This window comes from Perca flavescens, chromosome 10 (assembly GCF_004354835.1).
Source record: "Perca flavescens isolate YP-PL-M2 chromosome 10, PFLA_1.0, whole genome shotgun sequence".
NCBI lineage: Eukaryota > Metazoa > Chordata > Actinopteri > Perciformes > Percidae > Perca > Perca flavescens.
In genome coordinates this window covers 17,082,339-17,099,032 of record NC_041340.1, presented here as the reverse complement: position 1 = coordinate 17,099,032, position 16,694 = coordinate 17,082,339, and the positions used below count along the sequence as shown (strand labels likewise).

At 39.3% G+C, this 16,694-nt stretch overlaps 1 protein-coding gene across 3 annotated transcripts in view; it reads left to right on the top strand.

The window, feature by feature from the left end:
- The window catches only part of mid2 (midline 2), a 175,405-nt gene that overhangs the window by 140,474 nt on the left and 18,237 nt on the right, over positions 1–16,694 (top strand). For all 3 annotated transcript variants that reach the window (XM_028588731.1, XM_028588732.1, XM_028588730.1), the window contains 4 exons: positions 1,817–1,965; positions 3,117–3,244; positions 3,580–3,723; positions 13,223–13,384. In XM_028588731.1, coding sequence (XP_028444532.1) covers positions 1,817–1,965; positions 3,117–3,244; positions 3,580–3,723; positions 13,223–13,384 — 583 coding nt within the window. The remainder of the gene's footprint in view (positions 1–1,816; positions 1,966–3,116; positions 3,245–3,579; positions 3,724–13,222; positions 13,385–16,694) is intronic.

Here is a 16,694-nt window from a genome sequence, read left to right as displayed (position 1 = left end):
CACCAGCTTCCCCAGCAGTTGAAAGGGAGTACACATTAGATACTGTTTTGTTTGTTTGAGAGCTTTTGATGACGAGCTCTTAACCGATCGTCACCCAGTGTGTTTTTTTTCTGAATTCTTATTTGCATAATCAAAGCCCTGCAAGCAAAACTTATGTTGCCTTTAATGGCACTCGTGATTTTAAATGTTAAATCTGCTCTCTTTTTTGTTTTATTTTAGTGTTTAGATATTCAAGTTATTAGCTGTCACTGAAAGTATGCTTTTTCAGACAACGAAGCAACCATTTGCCATTTAAAGGTTCACCAAGGTTTCATTTAATCATCATTGCCGAGAGGCGTTCCATACTAAAGCTGCTATTTAATTCTACAGCTCACCTTTCGTTGACAGTCTCGAGGCTCACAAGCAGCCTGTGTTATTTCCTGTGGTGAGTTTCATCAAACTAAGTTTATTTGGGGAATCAGGATATGAGCCGTAACGAAGATAAATTGATTACTTTAATTTCAAATGAGCATAGAATGGCTTCCTTATGCTCAGTCGGAAATAATATTACAGTACAGCCATTGACTAATTACAGTCAAAACAGACCAAACAAACCCTATGTGTGTTTGTGTATAATCTGACCTGACTGATTGACCTGCCTCTTGACGTGCACAACATGTTTTTTTTGTGATGAAGATGAAGCAAGTCAATAAGGGCATTTGTAGGCCAAAATCATCCATTTCTTGCTTATTTTTCAGGGCATGAAATTCCTCCAGCTGCCTGGTACATTGGAAACATGCACACCAAGTGCATGGAGATAAATAAGTGTTTAGAAGGCAGAAGCAATGTAACTGTGGTTTGGTTGGTTAGGGGCAAGACAAGTACATCCATAGTGGTTTCTAGCCCATTTTGCAAATATTTTTCTAAGTACATTATGCTACGCTCATTAATTAATAAACAAGGACACATTAGGATTAGCATGCTGTAACCCCTGCTCTGACGGTTATTATATCGTATAACAATGCATTATGCTATTCATCTCTGCCCTTTTATTATGCTACATGTTCATTAAAGGTCAATGTGAAAGAAAAGAGCCAATGGCCTCGCTTCAACTCTCACCTCTGTCCTCTCTGCTGCATTCTTGGTGTCTTTCTGTCTCTGTGTTTTCCTGTCTTATGTCTGTGCATGTATCTGCATCACTGTGTCTATGAGCGTGCTTATACATGGAAGGTTTATTATTGAATGTATGACAGCCTACTGTCACAAGGTTATAAAAAAGGCGGATTTGTGAGAAGTTTATCTGAAACATGGGTTACATCACTGGCTCGGCTGAGTGTAAAACAGATTTTCAGGTTTTTACTCCTTCCATCAGTTAAATAAAGCTAAATTAATTGCACATAATTCAAAGATTCCTTTGACAAGATAATATTTACTCAGTGTCCAACACATTCAATATCTATCCAAGACTCCCGCAGAGGGTTTGTGTTATTTTTAGTGTTGTAATACAACTTCAGCTTTGTCGATAGTGTGCAATATGGCAACTTGTTGGATTCACCTAGCAGGAATCATCTCAGGGAGTGCTACCAGTGCTGACTTCTGTTAGTCTTTTAGAGCAATTTGGCAGGAAAATGGAATAATATTTTCAGGAAGGGTTGAACATATTTGCGGATTAGTGACTGTCACAATGATAAATGCCTCATAACGAGAGACCAAGAGAAAAATTGAACAGTCCAGTCACCCAAACAGCAATGTATTCCTTCAAGGCTCAGATTGAGCGATGAATATAAATTGATGTGTTGCAACATAGCGACGTGTACTGTATTTGTGTTTGTTCCAGGTGATGAAACTGCGTAAGTTGGCTCAGCAGATCGCAAACTGTCGCCAGTGTCTGGAGCGCTCTAGTGCCCTCATCACACAAGCCGAACAGAGCCTGAAGGAGAACGACCACGCCCGCTTCCTCCAGACCGCTCGAAATGTAGCAGAAAGGTGGGTGATGTAATGCAGAGACACGCACACACACATGCACACACACAGTGAGGGAGAAAAAGTGACGTAGTGGACGGTAAACTTTGCTTACATCCGTGGATGTTTAGAAGGTAATAGTAGTTTTCAGTTGTTTACACTACATCCCCAGTAAGCGACCTGAACATATGCACATCAACAGGCTGCTTAGAAATGGTCCTAAAAAGAGACACACAGAAATAAATGTCCTTTGACTATCACTGGTAAGACACAAAAATCTTAAAACCCCTGCCCTACGTTACAATGAGAATGATTTTGTTCTTGTAAGGCTGCTGGTGAAATCAGCATTATATCAAAACCTTTTTAGCTCTTGTGATCAATGCCAGGCCTCTGGTGAAAATCATCTATCTGTTAAGGCCAGCTCTGCCGTTTCTCTTTCCACCTTCCTTCTTTAATACCTTCATCCCTTCCTCCCACCACAGGCAGCCGACAACTGTCTCTCTCTTTCTCTCACACAGAGGTCTGTGCAAAATCTGCAGCTAACGTAGCATCTTTTTATTTGGCACGGACTCTAATTTTTTCTAGCACCTGGCCAGGCGTTTTATTGGCCGACTCGTTTCTCTTCACTGAGGAACACAAGTCTCAAGGACTAGCTCTGCACTGCTCGGCTCCTGCCACAGACGGATCACTGATGCTCAAAGCAGAAGTAGGCACAAGTTTCCACAAAGCTGCACAGACTATGGAGTCAGTGTGTCAGTGTGTGTCTGGTTTGTCTGTGTTTTGATGGCTCTCTGGGTTAACATACAACTGTGAGTTAGTGGTAGTTTATGTTGGAGCAGGCTGCAGACACTGTTCTATTTGATGCTGTAAATATTTTTATATTGTATTTTTATTTTATTTTATATTTTACCCTATATTTTCTTTCCCTCCACCCTTCCTTCTCTCTCTCATCTTTTTCTCACAAACTACTTTTCTGCCACCTCTCCCCTCTTGTCACCTCACTTCCTTCCTCTCTCTCCTCACATTTGTCTACCTCTTCATCACCTTTCGTCTTTTCCTCCCCTCTCTTCCTCTCATTGCTTCATCTGATGTCTCGGCCCTTCTCTGCTCCCTCACCTCTCCGCCATTCCTCTGACATTTCCTTTCCTCGCTCCCATGTCCTGACCGCTCTAAAGGGTTGCCATGGCGACGGCCTCCTCCCAGGTACTCATCCCTGACGTCAACCTGAATGAGGCGTTTGACAACTTTGCCTTGGACTTTTCCCGGGAGAAGAAGATTCTGGAAGGACTAGATTACCTAACAGGTCTGTCTGGTCCACGATGAACACCTACAGTATTTATCTATCTATCTATCTATCTATCTATCTATCTATATATATATATATATATATATATATATATATATATATATATATATATACACATATATATAGCATTTACATGTGTGCAAAACTACTATATTTGACAGTGGTTTCTGCTCCGCTGCATTTAAAGATGTACTTTACCTCATGTTAATCTTGAGGTGACACATTATCTCTCTTAGAATTACTTATATATTAGTTCAAACAAGTTAATTATGACCATTTATAACTTTTGTTTTTACTATCAATCATGTTGATGTTGATTCCTACACCTGTAGCTCCCAGCCCGCCATCCATAAGAGACGAGCTGTGCACCGCCTCCCATGACACCATCACTGTTCACTGGACGTCAGAGGACGAGTTCAGCGTCACCTCCTACGAGCTGCAGTACACCATCTACACCGGCCAAACAAATTTCATCAGTGAGTCTTGTGTATACACACACACACACACACACACACACACACACACACAAGTTTAGTAATTACATCCGTACTGTAGATCACATGCACTCAATATCTGAGCCTAGAAGGAAGTTCATATTCAGTTGCACTTCAGCAATAGCTAGGGGATTTTCATATGATTTTTTTTAATCAAGGTTTGGCCAAGAGGGACCAAATACTTTGTTGACCTTTGTTTAAATGCCGTAAAAGTTCAATGTAATATAGAATTGGGAAACTGACAGACATATTTGATTTGTTTCTGATATGATTCACTGAGGAAGTAATTCCTTTAAATATCAAACTGGCTATATAGAGCTTTCAAAGAAGCATTCCCATCCAGTACCCAATAGAAACAACTGAGTAACACTGGTAATGCATTTTTATTTTATTTTTTGGGCATTTTCAGCCTTTATTTATATAGGACAGCAGAAGACATGAGAGGGGGAATGACATGCAGCAAAGGGCCGCAGGTCGGAGTCGAACCAGTGGCCGCTGCATCGAGGAGTAAACCTCTCTATGTGGGCGCCCGCTCTACCAACTGAGATATCTACGCGCCCGTAATACATGATTCTAACTACACTCTTGATATAACATGAACCCTCCTGCTATATTATTAGATCAAAATACCTGCATGGTAACTTCAAAGACTCAAGATCGGTGCATCTCTCTGGCATTAATAGTGTTTTAATCATCAAGAGGGTTTTTATCAAACGCTGCCAATTCAAAGAGCTTTTAAAGTGAGATTATGTAACTTTTTAAAGAAGAGATAACATCTTACTCTTACAAATGAAAAGTTGAATTCATAAGCATAAAACACTATCTTACTCAGGGGTTTTGCTGCTAAAGCTTCACATGGTCTGGTAAGGCCAGTAGCTTTTGGTAACTACCCAACTTCCCAGCTTGTGCTAACTGTTATACTACATTTTATTCACCAGTATCCTGTAATTGTGCTGCTGTTTAGCAAAAGTGACATAATCTCACTTTAAGTCTGTTGAAAGTGGGTTCTTTTGACTCATGCACACAAACACAATATACACACATGAGCACAAATATGAGAGACGGCAGATTTATTAGTAGCATTCACCATAATAAGAGTCCCCAGCCATCATAATTCACAAACAGTGTTGGGCAAGTTACTTTCAAAATGTAATACATTATAGATATAGTTACTGTCATTTGAGAGTAATTAGTTATATTACAATATTACTGTCTCTGAATTGTAATGCGTTACACTACTTTTGCATTACTTTTGAGTTACTTTCACCAAAATAATAGCGGAAGTTTGACTTGGCAGCTAGCTTGTGAATTTCACCACCGGATCAATAAAGTCTCCTCTTTATCCACTTTGATACATTATAGATTATTCATAATATTTTGTATAATTAATATGGATATGCAAAGTAACTAAAGCTATAAAAAATAGATAAGTAAAACGTACAATATACAAGTAGGAGAAAATGAAAATACTCAATTAAAAGTATCTTATGGTTGTATTGAAGTACAGCATTGTTGTAAAATGTTTGTTTAAAGCACTTGAATAAGAAATTCATGTTGTTTAGTTTAAAACAGTCTAAAGGAAATGGTCAATTATAGTGTGATTAAAACTCACTAGTTACATTATTTACAGTACTTGATTTACAGCTGATATGTGAAAAGGTCCACAACCTTATTTGTTTAACAATAATTTAGTTTTACTGCGAACCGTCACAGGAAGTGCTTTTATTTTGAAGTAGCCTACACGGAAGTTGTCTGTTGTGTACTCTTGCTAGCTTACTGAGATGCAACATGTCCGTCAAGCTAAGTTGCTGACTTTCTTGTTTGTAAAACTGCAACTGTAATAATTATTACCGTTCATGACAGCAACATATTGAACAGTAAATGGTCACAGTAAAAGAAAAACGTTTTTGATCGTCATTCGAAGCAGTTCCACTACAGGCATAGTTACTCTCCACGGCTGATAAACTGCAATGATTTACGTGTAACAACCTAAACATTAATTCCCGACATGTTTAAATCTGTCAGCGGCTCGGACACACAGCTGTCCGAGCTGACGTACCGTCACCTGTTGGGACACAGATGTTATGAAATAATACGCACGGCTTTTTTTTCTCCTGTGAACAAATGCTTCGCGGTGTTGGGAAATTCTTAAAAAATGTTGCATTAAAATGCGTTGTAACTCGCGTTACTGAGATTGTAATGGGTAATATTACCGAAATTTAATTAGTAATGCGTTATATTACTGCGTTACAGCAAAAAGGAATACATTACTGTAATTGCGTTACTTTTGTAACGCGTTACTCCCAACACTATGCACAAATACCTATCTGCACCTACACACACACACCCATGCACAAGCTCAAAAGAAATCTGACCTCTCTGCAGTCACAAAGAGACTAAATCTGGGGCACCACAATACTTTCAACATTGCTCAGTCTTATTTTCATATGTTCAATATTTAATACCAACTGTGTTCCATAACCTAGATTTTTTGTCCAGCTTTAGTCTTTGTTGTCCTCCGTGCTTACATTTATAGAGAGATGGAGCTGAGTTATCAAGACTTCTTGTTATAAAAATAGGACATACAGTACATCACAAGGGGATGCTTTGAAGAGATTCACTATTTAGTATCTGGTTTTCATTTAAGCTGTGTGAAACGATTGCAGAAAAACGAGATGAGAATGTAAAATCACTGCTGCCCTCTTTTGATCTCTTCTGTTTCTCCCTATACCAAAGTTTACCTTTGTTTCAGCCTTGTCAGGATATCAGAATTTATATTTGGGATATTTTGCAAGCATTTTGGATCTGGCAGCAGAGTTAAAGTCTCTCAAATCTTACGTTTTCTGATTTGCCTCATAAATCCATCTCTAACCCTGTCATGCTACAGGTCTTTCTATCGGTGCTTGTTTTGTTACATATCGTCTCTGTTGGGTGAAAACCTTGCATGTACAAAACCGCTGTTTTCAGGAAATTAAAAAAGACACGCTAATTTGAAAATATTTGATTGAGCTATTTACCTATTTACATAGTCAGAAGAAATTGCCTCGTCACTGTTTAAATATTTGTAAAACCCACAGACATACATAAAGGGTGAGCAATAGCATTGATTTATAAAAAAAAAGACAAAATATGGAGATACAAGGTTATCACCACCATGTGGCTGTCTATGCAGCCCTTCATGTTGTGGCTCATAACTCCAGAGCGCGATGCTCAGAACATGTTCTAAGTTCCTTCTTTAAAGTGAAACCCACCACCATGGTCACAAAATGGTTTTTGATTTGGATCACTCCTTATATATATTATCCAATCCTCCCCATATGTTGCATGCTATGTCAGAATGAGCCGTATTTGTGTGCAGTTATTTTTGTGTAGCATTATATGACACATGCACATAATATATCTGAACAAACCTGCAAAATGTGATGACATTTTGCCAAAGGTTGAGGCAATGGCGTTATGACACTGTACATTTGTACAAGTTGTAATATTCCTGGACAAGATTTAGATATTTACCAAAAGCCTGGCCCCTGTTAGCTAATCAGCATTACAGCTGATTGTCTATCACTACATAATTGAAGGGAAAGAAAGACCACGGCGGAGGAGGAGAGGAACTGGAGAAACGGGTGAGAATCAGAGTGGATAATGGTTACATAGGGGAGGTGAGACTTACCACTTACATAAATGAGGAGGATATGATTGATGTACATAACTGTGCACGTGCACACACACCTGTGCCTCTCCACTTTCCCTCCACTCTTGAATCCCCTCATCATATCATCTCTTCTCCTCTCCTCCTGTCTGTGCAGCCTGACATTTCTCCATCTAACCATGCAACTCAAGTGCCCCAGCCATTTGAAACATCAGGATACATTTCAGCTGTGATAGGCTGAGTGACTCAGATATTCAGCAGTGTGCTGCCACAGAGTCCTCAGAGATTCACAGGAGAAACTGAGAAAGAGAGAAACCCATTTAGCCTGCCATGCCACTTGAGTTTTTACCATAGCATTTTTCTCCAACTTTCCAAGTGGCTAAATGCTCCCACTTGAGCGCCATCGTTTCTCTCTCTCTATTTCCCTGGCCTCATCCTCAGCCTTGGCCCTCCCATGAGGACTGAGGTCTTGTGAACCCTGCCTCTGCAGGATCATCCAAGCACGACAGCAGAAAATAGAATCAGCAAGGGAAACCAAAAACCATGGAGAAAAGTAAGCAGTGTGAAAAAGCCAAATATGACTCCAAGTAAAGATGTCTGTAATAGTGTAGCTGCTACCTGTGGCCTTTTGCAAGTTGCAATGTCAAGTGTTGTTGACCTATTTGTTTATCTGCCAGCTGACATCCCCAAGTATCTACTTATACTGTACATCCACGCCACTGAAAATATTTGTTTTTCTTTTTACTTTGTAATCTCATTCTCATGCTTAAAAACTCATCATTATAGTCAGTTGACTTATATTTTATGATGTTGATTGCTGCGATGAAGATCAAGAAAGATGGCAGGCATCAAGACGGTGTAATTACTGATTAATTGATCTAGAAATAGAATATATGATTTCCTTTTGGGCCTTCAGTGTTGATTCACACTCTCTTGATGTTGTTATTTTATGTTAGACAGTGACGCTGATCTAAACACTCAAGGCTACACCTAAGACAGGTGTGTCAAACTCAACTTCACTAAGGGCCACACTGGAAAATAAGAATCACATCAAGGGCCAGCCATGTTTAGTTTATTGATATGCTTTAATTCAATCAAAAAAGTCAAATATCTTTGACTGTATTATTGTGTGTGTCATATAGTCTTCTCACTTACAGTTTGGTCGAAATAAAGTCCTAAAGTAGTCAGGAAAAAGTTCCTCAGCCATCATAGAAAGAAATCGGCCAAAACCGTTGGAAAAAGTGACAAATGCGTCGGAAAAAGTGAAAAAAAATTATGGAAAAAGTTACAAATCATCAAAAAAAATTACAACAACATCAGAAAAAGCGACAAAAACTAGGTGGGTCAAAATGTATTGTGAACCTAAATTGATATGCGGGCCGGATCATAATCTACGAGGGGCCGGATTGGCCCGTGGGCCTTGAGTTTGACACATGTGACCTAAGCTAACCACCTCTATGTTCTAGCTTCTTATTTAGCATACACACATGAGAGTTGTATCATTATTCTCATCTAACTCTGTGAGAAAGCAAATAAGCACATTTCTCAAAATGTCAAACTGTTGTTAATGAATATTAGATATTTTGACCACCTTAAGAGGAAATCTGTTCTGAAACTGTTTTGTAAAAACAAGAGACTAATGTAACAGCATCATCATGATGGCCTCCAGTAATAAGTCTTCCCACTTTATATCTGTAGCACCATTGTAGGCTCTACAGCCACTTTGTTTCTTTTAATGCCTCTCCTCATGGCTGTCATATTAATAACTATTGCCCTACAGTATTAACGAACAAGGTTTAGCAGCCAAATAGCCTCACTAGTTCCATACTCATCAGTTTTCCTGGACTGCTCATCTGATTTGTACTGTATCTGTCTGGACTGATAAAGGTCCATACTCCTGCTCCAACCTCTGCATGACACTTTTTGTTTTCTGGGCGGCCTGCATGTTAGCCACACAAGCAATATGTGTATTCATAAGCACTGGTCTGTGGTGAAGAATTAATATAATTATCAAAAGTGAAAAGCATTATTCCAGTGGGCATTAGGAAAGCCCAGAGTTTAGTAAAACTCTGTGTCTCAACAGGGCATCTTTCAGCAGGTATATCAGGAGTATCAGCAGGATCAATGTTCGTAGCAGAGTTTGATGAAATGTTGATAAGGGTTCAGTCTTTGCTGGAAAACCAGACTAGAGTACGTTTATCAAAGTTATGTGGAGGCACCAAGAGGTAGATGCAGGTGATACATAGTATTGTTTTTAATGATGCACACCTGCGCTCACACACACACACACACACACACACACACACAGATGCACAGTCTGTTCCTCCAGAAAAAAATGAGTAGCACTTATACACACATGCAACTCAGAAACATGCAGGCTCCCACATACACACAGTCAACATTAACTTGATATTGCATCATAAACGACAATCCCTCCTGTCGTCCCAGGATACTTTGTGTTTCTGTTCCCTCCTCATCTGTCCACAGACACAAACAGACAGACACACACACCCACACACACATACACACACACACTCGCTTGATGTCTGGATGTAAGACCTAAAATCTATTTCTCCCCCTTTTTTTTTCCCCTTTTTACAATGGCATGTTCAGTTGTTGCTCCCCTACACTTTGAAGTCACAATGCTCCCAATAGCAGCAGCAGAAAGCTCCTTTTCAGTGGTAAAAGTAGCAATAGCAGTATTGCTGTGTACTGACCTAATTTGATTTAGCAAAAAAGGGAGAGGTGCTATGGAGATCAAAAGCTTTAAAAATGGAAAGCAGCGTGAAGTCCTTCTCCCTCGTCTTTACCCTGTATCTCTTTTTGAAAGCTCACATAACATTGTAGCCTCCCTAAACTTCTACAAGAAGCATCGAAAAAGACAGGTGGGAGGCATAATTTCCAAAACAAGGGACAGCTGTCCCAGCGAAACAACATACTTGTTTTTTGTAAGGATTACATTGTTGATAGTAGGTGTGTATTTGTAAGAGCAAGCTGAGATAAAATGCACATGAATTTGCTGGCCAAATGAATCATGTACATGCAAAGTGTAAAGAAGCCTCTCTTACACTCCCTCACGTTTTCTTTCTCTCTCATCTTAAAGGAAGATGAAAGCCCTCTGCGGTGTATTCTTTGTCTGAGTAAAGCTCGTAGAAGTTGGCAGATATGTAAAGACGCAGCCTTCACTTTTACTTTAACAGTCACCTCCCTTCATTCATTCTTAAAGCCGCCTCAATTTTAAAGGCCTTATTTGCGTCCTGTGAAGTATTTATATTTACAAGCAGACTCTCCACTATTACTTATGCATGCTGTTGCCATCTTGTTTAATAATTCACAAGGCCTACTCACCAGAAGGGACAAGGCATGGTCCTGAAAGCTCTCTCCCTTTAAGGATTTTTATTTTCCTGCAAATCTGCAGGGTGGAGGAATGATGGGACAATGAAAATGATTGTTATTCTACCATCATCTACAAACATTAACTTCAGTTGTAGTGCTACTAAATAAGATGCTTTGTTTGTTTTGGCAAGGGTATATTTGAATGTGTTCAGAATTCTTTCGGTGGGTGAAAGAGATGTTAAGGCTGGCAGTCAGTGTTTGCTCATAAAACATGATTTCTTTGTGATTGTTGCGGGCAAAAATCCTTGATTATGCGGCACGTTTTCTTAAAGAATGCGATGAAATTGCGGGAACTTGCAAAAATTGCGGTTTGATAAAAAAGATAAAAAAAGTGATTCCCCCAACACCCTGCTTTTTTTTTTACTTTATTTAAAAAAATAGTTTACAGATAGTCAGTCATCGCAATACGTAAACAAATAACATACAAAAATATATACAAATAATATAATATGAAAGTAAAAATAAAAGTAATAGTCTAAATGGAGGGAAATAAAAGATACAAAAGAGACAGACTTTCAAAAATCGTTAATAATATAGACAGCAGGAGCACTTAAACAAAGAAATTTCAGATAATGTCAGATATTAAGATAGCTTTCTTATTGGATAGCAACTTAAGAGACTTAAAGTACATGTCAAATTCAACTTCCAACACCCTGCTTTTCGATGAAGTCGATGAAGGCAACAGGGGAAAATGGCTGCTCTTGTGTGAAGTAAACGCAACATTTTTCAACTTTCTGCTAAGATATATGTGACTTTTTTGCAACAAAAATGCGGGGATTATGAAATCATGCAAGCCCCGCATATTTTGCACGGAAATCGGCAATTTATGCGAAAACAAATATGCAGACTTTGGCTGATTATTCATTGAATTATGCGATCGCATAATTGCGTTTTTCTGGAGGGACTGATCATGGCAGTAATACTCAGACGGGTGGAGAAGTTAGCAGTGTATTTAATTACTCATCAATATTCATGTGTTGTTACACAAACATTGAACATAGCACATTGAACGTGGTAAGAGATTCCCCACAGTCAATGTCAGTAAAATCTATGCCAGACACAGCCAGTGCACTGACTGGCACATTTCACACCATGTTTGTTTTTTCACACATCCACTAGAAGCACAAGTGCCGCAGTCTGTCAGATTTTGTCACATTTTCAAAGTTTTGCAATATCTGATTCAAATAAATAGTCAACAACAACAACTACAATCTGCTATCTTAAATACACAGCTCTCACCTTGTGTTGAACGTTTTAAAGCTTTAAAGGTCCCATATTGTAAAAAGTGAGACCTTGTCATTTTTTATTCGAGGTGTACATAAACTGTAAAAGCATCACAACGTCCAATCCAAGGAAAAATGCACACAGCCTGTATTTAGAAACGGTGCCTTTAAACGTCAGGACTTCCGTACAGTAGTCATGTCACAACTATACTAGAAAGTGCCGCTACAGTGCTGTTACAGTCATTCCCTGGTTGCAGTGACGGTGCAGAGCGACGATGTGAAAGACCCGGAAATGCTGACCAATCAGAGCAGACTGTGCTTTTTTTTTTTAATATTAAAGCATGTAAACATTTTGTAGTAGAAACACAAAATACAAGTGTGAACCTGAAAATGGGCATCATATGGGACCTTTAAAATCAGACAAACACAACTTCATAAAATGATATGCGGTGGGTTAGTTAAGGGGAAGGTAGCAGTAATGTTAGTGTTTAAATTCATCCACATTATTACACACAAGACTAGAGGCCAAAAAGAGCAACCATTGTAAACGAGCCTCAGCCCTGAGCTCCTATTTCCTTATCCTTCACAGTCGGCTGAAGCTGAGACGCTGAAAAGACTGTGTTTAGAAGCAGGTGACTGCAGAGCTAACCCAGCCATTACTAACCCTCTACTACAAGCCACTTTGAATCAAAGTGCCAACAACTGTGCTCATGTTGGTATTTCTCACATTGCCATACATTTGAACGTTAAAGGTATCACACTCTTTTGCCCTCCGGGGCTTACTATAGACATTCTGTCATATTGTTGAAGTACCTTGTTCTTAATGGGTTATAGATTCAGCTTAGTGAACAACAATATCGCCTCAGGGGAGCTCGCTAAGGTAATGAGGTGGATCAGTATGTACACACTGCATGACATCGCGGGCTGTATGGTCTCTGAGCTTCTTATTGATGTGTGATGTTTGGAGAAAAAATAACATACTGCTGGGGTCAGATTTTTGTGGAGAACTGTTTTCTTGCTCTTTCGAACATATCCAAAAAGATTCTTAGCAGGACTCACTGTGCTTACCCTGAAAACAGTAACAGTTACTCATGCTGTATGTGTATGTGTGTGCGTGTGTGTGGATGTCTGTGTGTGTGTGTGTGTGTGTGTGTGTGTGTGTGTGTGTGTGTGTGTGTACGTGTGTGTACGTGTGTTTCTGTGTATCGGCCAGGTTTGTACAACTCGGCAGACAGCTGGATGATCGTACCCAACATCAAGCAGAACCACTACACAGTGCACGGCTTGCAGAGTGGCACCCGTTATATCTTCTTTGTCAAGGCTATCAACCAGGCAGGAAGCCGCAACAGCGAGCCAGCCCGCCTCAAAACCAACAGTAAGTGAAGGCTCATGTCATGTGACACCTCTGCCTGCTTTTTTATGAATATTTACAAGCCTTGCTAATTTAGTTTTTTGATATTTAATACAAAGTTTTCTTCTGTCTGTATCATGTGTGCAACATAACTTATCAAACCTCTCAAAGGTATTTTTGATTTATAAATAAGTGAAGGATAAGTAGTAGAATTAGAACTAATTTGATTAGTAGAAAAATATTTTCTGTCCAAAAGGCAACAAGGTATGTATGATAGGAGGACCCTGGAACAGCGCCTTTAGTGCTTGACAGATTTATGTCACAACCATTTCCTTTCATGTTCCACGAGCGCTTCCATGAATGATTTTCGTTTATAAGTAAATACAATGCAGAATGCAAAATCTGCTGGCAATCTCTGGATACAAAATGGATTGTGTAAATGCAAGGTGTCAAATAAGTGTTTCTTTTAGAAATGTATCATATTGAAACACTTCTTTTGAGATGTGAAAGTTAAGTGTCGTTGTCTATCACATGATGTGTTAAATCAGGAAGTTGCCGGTTTTACAGTTGTAGTATCCACTATGAGAACAGAGAATCTGGATATGAACGCACTTTCTGTGACTTTTTTTAACAGAGGTTCAAAAGGTTGTTCAAGCTATCAGAAACGTTTTTTTAACCAATTCCGTTTCTCTAACTGGGAGGAAGCAATATTTTTCACTTTGAAAATAATGTGTTTCATTGACACATCTACCTATTTTTGTTTTTTGTTTTTATTCTCTGCTGCAGAATCTTGTCCCGGACCTGAAATGTCTCTGTCCCTGTAACAGTACCCATAAACTTGTGATTAAGTAAACGTAGAAAATGTGTAAAGTATCATAAGTATTTAAGTTGGGGCATGTTAGGTTATAGTTAACCCAATATACATATTAACAAGGAAAACATACTACACACTATACAGCATAACAAATAAATCCTAGTTCAAGTAAAAGGTGGGCATTTTTAATGTACCTTTTTAAAACAGTAAAGAGGGACAATATATGTCTGTCTGTATGTAAATATTCCTCAGCAATGTTTCAGGCTCAACTGTAGCATATAAAGGGTTAAAACCTCTGCTATAAAGCTAATTAGGATTTGCCTCAAGGGTGCTCAATAACATTTAAAAATTTACAGCAGTAGTGCAGTGAAGCTAAAATGGAGTTGATATGCCAACTCCTCCTCTTAGCTGCTGTCTGGAGTCTGGCTGTGACATTTAGGATTAACTGTAATCTGGATACACTCTGTTAAATTTAAATAGGTGTGTGGGAAACCACAGTAGTCAGGGGATCGCAGTCACTGACACAAGCACACACCCTCTCTCTCACTTTACTGTTACTCTCGCTTGACCTCTAAATGGATCTGAGCAGGGAAAGATCCAGGGGTGACACTTAATCTAAACCTGTCAGCTCCATCTATAAGACTAATGACCAAGCACAGGCATAAAGAAATACAACTATAAACACCAAGAGTTTATATGCTGGACTTCTATATAGGGACTCTACAGTGTAGCCTGCACTCTATTGAAGTGCTGTTACTGCAATCATAGTCTATATCCTTGACATTCCACTTCCAGGATTATTCCGGTTCCACAGGATATTTCGCCGTGTGTATGTCTTTTCGCAGATTTCCATTTCCTTCCGTTTTCTTTGTGTTGGAATTTTAAACTCCGGTGAATTTATGAGCACTATGGTTAACTGCTCCTCAGATCTCTGCAGGGTAAATCAAGACAACTAGCTAGATTATCTGTCCAATCTGAGTTTTCTGTTGCATGACTAAAACAACTTTTGAACGTACACGTTGCACCAAAATAAGATCCTTTCCGAGGCTATTTTGCAGCAGCTCCATGCGGAGCTTAGTGCCACCCATGACGATTGTGATTGGTTTAAAGAAATGCTAATAAACCAGAGCACGTTTTTCTCCCATCCCGGAATGCTGTGTGGGCTAGCCAGACCCTCCTGTGCAGTGCTGTGGAGGAAGGTCTGGCAAAGCAAGACTACTATAATCACAACTTGTATTTTTCATGTTCTAATGTGTGTGCAATCAATCTGATTTTTGCATTGAGTTAACAGCAAGATGTAGCATATTGTATATAAGTTGTTCTTAAAAGTGCCATTACTGGTGGGAATGTTCTCTCTTTAAATACCTTTGGTAGCAGAATGTTGGTGCCAAGCTTATAGGGCAAATGGGCATGCTTGACATCTTGTTCCCTTTTTATGTTCATATTACCCATTAAATATACTTTATAGTTAAGAGTGAGTGGCCTCTAAAGAGAGTTCTACCCTGTTTCCACCACTTCACCTGTCCTGTATTTGATACTGCCATCTGGCACTTTTAAGTGAACCCTTTATCCATCCAATATCAGCGGGCCCTCCCATCTGAATCTCTGCCCCCCCCCCAAGTCAAAATCTTCTAGACCCACCCTGCCTGTGGAACATGGAGCATGTCAGTACTTAAACTCTTTTCTTATGGCATTACAGTGGATTACTGCCTCCGTGTGATGTGGGCACGGCATGTAGCCGGGGAGCATTTCGAGGTGAGGTGCAGGGTATCTGGAGTTGGCAGTCAGCTCGCTGTCACTGATGCTCATGACTCTTACCGGGCACAATATAAATAACACTAAGTAGCAGTTTGATTTATAATATACTCCCTTAACACAGATAAATGGAATGAGCGTGTTTAGGTTATTTTTCATCGTTAATCTCACATCCGTTATGTCTCTGTCTCTCAGTTCAGTTAATGAAGATTTATTGCCTTGCATTTACATTTAAAAAAAATATGTTGCCAATATACATAAACAGATTAAAGTGAATCGTTTCATTTAAAACCTTTGTTTAAGACTCAGGGAATCAGTTGAGGGAGATCTTCATTTTTGATTGAGCGTGAACAAAGACAGCAAACAATCAATAACAGACCAATTAAAAATAGAAATACAATCATACGGTGGCCTGTATAGCTCAGTCGGTAGAGTAGGTGCACATATACAGAGGTTCATGCCTCGACGCAGAAGGTCCAGGGTTTGAGTCCAACCTGGGACGATTTCCTGCATGTCTTCCCCCTCTCTCTCCCCCTTTCATTGCTTTCCTATCATTAAAGGTGGAAAAATGCCCCAAAAATAATCTTAAAAGAAATACAATCATACAAACCATATCAGTTCAGTAACAATAAGAGTTAGAGGCTGATAGTGGACTACATAAGTAGCGTCCAAGCAATATAAAAGTATGTAGTTTTAGGTCATGTTGCAAGAGATGCAAGTGCACTAATACTCTCTCCATGTTCAGTCCTGGCACGAGGTACCTGA